We start from the raw sequence: 5,336 nt of genomic DNA, 5'->3' as shown, positions 1-5,336 counted from the left end.
TCGAAAACCAAATCCGAGATATGCACTTATGACCCACAAAGTGTCATATCCGGAGCCTAAAACTGTAACAGAAGCTTTGAAGCATGAAGGATGGAACAATGCAATGGGAGAAGAAATGAGTAACTGTAAAGAAGCAAATACCTGGTCTCTCACTCCACCCACACCAGATATGCACGTCCTAGGTTGTAAGTGGGTGTTTCGAACGAAGCTGAATGCAGACGGAACCTTAGATAAACTCAAAGCCCGGTTAGTCGCAAAAGGCTTTGACCAGGAAAAGGGAATTGATTACCTTGAGACTTATAGTCCAGTGGTCAGAACTCCCACTGTGCGATCTGTCCTTCATTTGGCTACCATCATGAACTGGGAAATAAAACAAATGGATGTTAAAAACGCTTTTTTGCATGGAGACTTAATAGAGACAGTATACATGAAACAACCTACCGGGTTTGTGGATCCAACAAAGCCTGATCACGTCTGCCTTCTCCACAAGTCTCTTTACGGCCTCAAGCAATCACCAAGAGCTTGGTTCGATAAATTCAGTAAGTTCTTACTTGAATTTGGCTTCTACTGCAGTCAGTTGGATCCGTCTCTGTTTGTCTACATCAAAGACGATGCCATGATAGTTCTCCTGCTGTACGTCGATGATATGGCCATAACAGGAAACAGCTCTGCAACCCTGACAAGGTTGTTGAACGAATTAAATAAACAATTCAGAATGAAAGACTTGGGAAAACTACACTATTTCCTTGGCATACAGTTTCAATATCATTCAGGGGGACTTTTCCTATCTCAACAAAAATACGCAGAAGACTTACTGGTGGTAGCTCAGATGGAAAAGTGTAACCCGATGCCAACTCCCTTGCCCAGGACATTCATCGTCGTATCGCCAATGATGCTCTCTTCCCTGATCCAACATACTTCCGCAGCCTGGCAGGTAAACTTCAGTACCTGACTCTTACTCGGCCTGACCTTCAATTTGCTGTCAACTTCGTGTGTCAGAGGATGCATGCTCCTATGTACTCCGATTTTAACCTGCTCAAAAGGATCTTACGCTACATCAAGGGTACAACGACCATGGGGATCTCATTTCATAAAAACACAGACTGTACTGTTCGAGCTTACAATGATAGCGATCATGCTGGCTGTGATTTGACTCGTCGATCAACTGGTGGCTACTGCACCTACTTGGGCAAGAACATCATCTCCTGGGCCGTTCAAAAACAGGACTCGGTCTCCAAAAGCTCCACTGAAGCAGAGTATCGAGCTCTCTCCGAAGCCGCATCTGAAGTCACATGGCTTTGTAAAATTCTCCGGGAACTCCGGATTCCGCTTCCTAAAGCACCGGAGATCTTCTGTGACAATCTCTCCGCTGTTTACTTGACGGCGAATCCGGCCTATCATAAACGCAGCAAACACTTTGAGACCCACTATCACTATGTTCGTGAGCGCGTCGCCCTCGGAACTTTGACCGTCACGCACATTTCCGGTGAGTTCCAACTCGCGGATATCTTCACCAAATCTTTACCGTTTGGTGCTTTCGAGCATCTGCGGACCAAACTCGGCGTGTCCTTTCCACCCACTCCGAGTTTGAGGGGGACTATAAGCAGGATACCTACGGATCACCATGGATCACCAACAGACACGAAAATGAAAATACAGATTAGATATGTCGGAGAGAATGAAAAAGAAGAAGCGTCGGTCAACGGGACAAACGTGATTTCACTTTTGTCTAACCAAATGGGCTCAAACACTAAGAAGCCCAACAAGGCTATCAAGCAAGTTTACAGGCCTAAGCCCAGTACGCAGCCAAACAATGCATTCAAGATCCAGAAGCTTCCTGCACAAGAAGACAAGTCAAAGGCTGAACCAAAGACAAACTTGGAACAAGACACACAACAAGACAAGTTCAAAAAGCAAAAGCAATTGAGCTGCGATGCCAAAATTAAACTAGCCAATAGGTTTGCTATACTTGGCTGCGAAGAGGAAACCTAAACCCTAAAATACCTTTGCTATATATATGCTCAATGCTTGTAATAATAAACTAAGTGAAAAAAAGAGGAAATGCAATAATACCTTACTTATTCGAAGCGAACCGCTTTGGATACCAAGCTCAAAAGGCAAAGGCGAAATGCTTAACCGTGAAGAATACGAGAAAATTTTCACACCTTGCCTTGGTCCTAAACCGGACGGGTTTGTCTCGGAAGCTTCTAAAGAAGTTGGAATGGTTATCATCAATAACTTAGCCCTAGTCGAAACCTTAATGGACTCGGTTAGTAACTTGATTAAATTAGCCCACTTGACAAACTACCACGATAACAGTTTATGTATTTTTGAAAAATGTTAATTGTTACGATGGCTGTGTTGTTGAATTTGTTAGGAACGATGCGCCGAGATGTTTCCATGTATGATCGCAAGAAATTCGACTAGTGAAACAATCTCTAGTGGTATGGGAGGGACAAGAAACGGTGCTCTTTATTTGGTAATACGTATATATATACACACGCAAGTCATTACATTATTGTCTTTTTGACCAGTGGATCATATTCTTAATGGGATTGGTTTAATTGTGACTTAGTGTAGATGCAAGCAGAGCTTCAGTTGCTATCACCTCTTGTGCCGGTTCGTCAAGTGACTTTCTTGAGGTTTTGTAAGCAACATGCAGAAGGTGTTTGGGCGGTTGTGGATGTCTATGTTGATAGAATTAGCGACCGAGGCGGCTCGGCCTCTGCTCAGACGTCTCTGAGCTGTAGAAGTCTACCATCTGGTTGCCTTGTGCAAGACATGCCAAATGGCTACTCTATAAGGTACATAAAAAGATACTATGCTACAATAATTAGTCCTTCCATCGAATCGATTGTTTGATTATTTACAACTTAATTGGAGCATTTGTAAGGGTTAAATGACTGCAAGCTGTAAATGTTTTATTCAGTAATGTATATGTCCACTCTTTTCCAAGAATTGTTTATAGTATGGACTTTGTAGGTTTAACATTAAATTGTTCATGTATATTGTAATGCTGGAAAGTCTACCTTTACTTAATTGAATATGTTGTTGCCATGATCACTTTAAATTTCATGTCATTTTCTGTCAACATCTTAATTCTTTTTCTCCATTTTCCAAGTTAATAAAAAAAACATTTTCGATGTTGACAATTTGTATATATAATTTGATACTATACTAATACAATTTCTTCATTTTCTCATAGGTAACATGGATTGACCACACCGAGTACGATGACACCCATATACACCACTTGTATCGTCCATTAGTCAGCTCAGGTCTCGCCTTCGGATCCAAACGGTGGATATCAGCTTTGCAACGACAATGCGAAAGCCTCACCATCCTCATGTCCTCAGCAATCCCCAACCGCGACAAACCCACACGTAAGCTTACCGCTTCAAAACGCATTCCTTTTAATAACATTTTCGCCTTTGTCTGATTATTGAATGCTTTTTCTTTTTTATAAAATGCAGCCATAAGCTCCATAGGAAAGAAAAGCATGTTGAAGCTAGCACAAAGAATGACTCAAAAGTTCTGAAGAGGCGTATGCGCTTCTTCTTCCCAAAAATGGAGTAAACTTGAGATTGGTAACATCGATGAAGACGAGAGGATCATGACTCGAAAGAACATGGATGATTCCGGCGAACCACCGGGGATTCTCCTAAGTGCAGCCACATCCGTGTGGATACCAGTTCCACCGCGACGGCTCTTTGACTTTCTGAGAGATGTGCTTTTGAGATCGGAGTGGGACATTTTATCCAACGGTGGACCAATGCAGGAGATTGCTAACATCTTCAAGGGCCAAGATCAATCCAACTCCGTCTCCTTACTCCGATCCACCGTAAGTATACATATGCATGCATGTGTCTTGAAAATGACAGTTGTGGTCATATGAATGAATCTTGTCGTGCGTATGTGATTGATTGGAAAAGGACAAATCTTGAATTTGGAAGCATGCAGTGAAAAAAAGTCAAAATCAACAAGACATTTTGGGACCTTTATTTTATTTTCTCTCTCTCTCTTCTGACTTTTTTGTTTTCACGTTATTGACCCATTTTCTCAATTTTGTGTGTGTGTGAAAGCGATGAATGCGAATCAGAGTAGTATGTTGATACTACAAGAGACGAGCATAGACGCACCTGTAGATATCCCTGCGATGCATGCTGTGATGAAGGGTGCAGATTCGGCTTACGTGGCTTTGCTTCCTTCTGGGTTTGGTATTCTCCCAGATGGTCAAGGGATGGAGGAAACCGGTTCGCTTCTCACTGTGACCTTTCAGATTTTGGTTAACTCTCTTCCTACGACTAAGCTCAACGTGGAATCAATCGAGACCGTTAACAATCTGATATCATGCACCGTTCAGAAAATCATAGCCGCTCTTAGATGTGATAAATAATAGCTATAATGGGCTTTTTGGAGTCAAGAACGAACAAGTGCATATGGTATTGGTCCATTTGATGGTTCGGGTATTTGACTCACCAATCTGTTATTGTGTCTATATTTGGTGATTAGGCTTCAATATTTTTGTCGGAGGTGCGATATAAAAAAATTATTTGCCACTATTTTTTTTAATCCTAGTGTTAGTTAACTTAGACAAGTTCATTATTAACAAGGACCCTACAAATGTGTGTTGGTTGAATAATTTAGCCATGTATCTACACATATCAATCAAAATTAAATTGTGCAGCATTAGAGAAAATTAAATGACATGAATAATTTTACATAAATGACATGAAGAGTTTTACAAACTATAAATAATTTTGTCATGTCATTTATGTAAAACTCTTAACATAATTTTATGTTATCTTAGGTCTAATTGAATTGTACATAAATATTAAATACCTTCAAAGTCACCAAATAGATAAGTATTATTAGCTGTACTAAGCTTGTGCAAGGCACCATCTAAAGTCATGAGCTGAAATCAATGCACATTGCATACAAATTGATAGTAATGTCAGGCGAATAATATAGAGAGGTGTGTTCATCTTATTCATATTTTATTTTTTCATGTAGCGATTGCAAATGAAAATGATAAAGTAAATGTTGATGGCGAAGAATAGGCATTTTTGCCACCTCTGCATAAAAAGGGACCAAAGAGCATTTAATTTGACTAATGACTATCAGTAAGATAATTTCCTCAGAACTTGATACTAATTTTTCAATTCTATAAAATCTGTTGATTTGTGACACTAAACAGAGCCTGTTTGTTCGACTGCCATCGTGGGGCCGTAATTGCACAAGAAAGCTTGAGGGTGAAACCTAGAAAATCTACATTAGCCTCTAAAGCTTTCAGTTTAGTGGCACGTGTGAAGTGGCGTAAGGTATTTTGCAAAATT

At 40.4% G+C, this 5,336-nt stretch overlaps 1 protein-coding gene across 1 annotated transcript; it reads left to right on the top strand.

The window, feature by feature from the left end:
- On the top strand, window positions 2,129–4,396 carry LOC104699466 (homeobox-leucine zipper protein HDG1-like). The gene is made up of 6 exons (XM_010414770.2): window positions 2,129–2,269; window positions 2,378–2,479; window positions 2,581–2,804; window positions 3,474–3,544; window positions 3,603–3,841; window positions 4,100–4,396. Exons 1-6 carry the CDS (start codon window positions 2,129–2,131, stop codon window positions 4,394–4,396), a joined length of 1,074 nt encoding a protein of 357 aa, XP_010413072.2.

This window comes from Camelina sativa, chromosome 6, assembly GCF_000633955.1.
Source record: "Camelina sativa cultivar DH55 chromosome 6, Cs, whole genome shotgun sequence".
Lineage (NCBI taxonomy): Eukaryota > Viridiplantae > Streptophyta > Magnoliopsida > Brassicales > Brassicaceae > Camelina > Camelina sativa.
This window is presented reverse-complemented; position numbering and strand designations above follow the sequence as displayed.

Excerpts from the sequence above, each read along its gene's own strand:
- LOC104699466 (XM_010414770.2), top strand. The coding sequence starts at position 2,129 with ATGCTTAACCGTGAAGAATACGAGAAAATTTTCACACCTTGCCTTGGT. Across the intron at positions 2,270-2,377 it reads TCGAAACCTTAATGGACTCG|GAACGATGCGCCGAGATGTT; the intron begins GTTAGTAACTTG and ends TGAATTTGTTAG. Across the intron at positions 3,842-4,099 it reads TCTCCTTACTCCGATCCACC|AGTAGTATGTTGATACTACA; the intron begins GTAAGTATACAT and ends AATGCGAATCAG.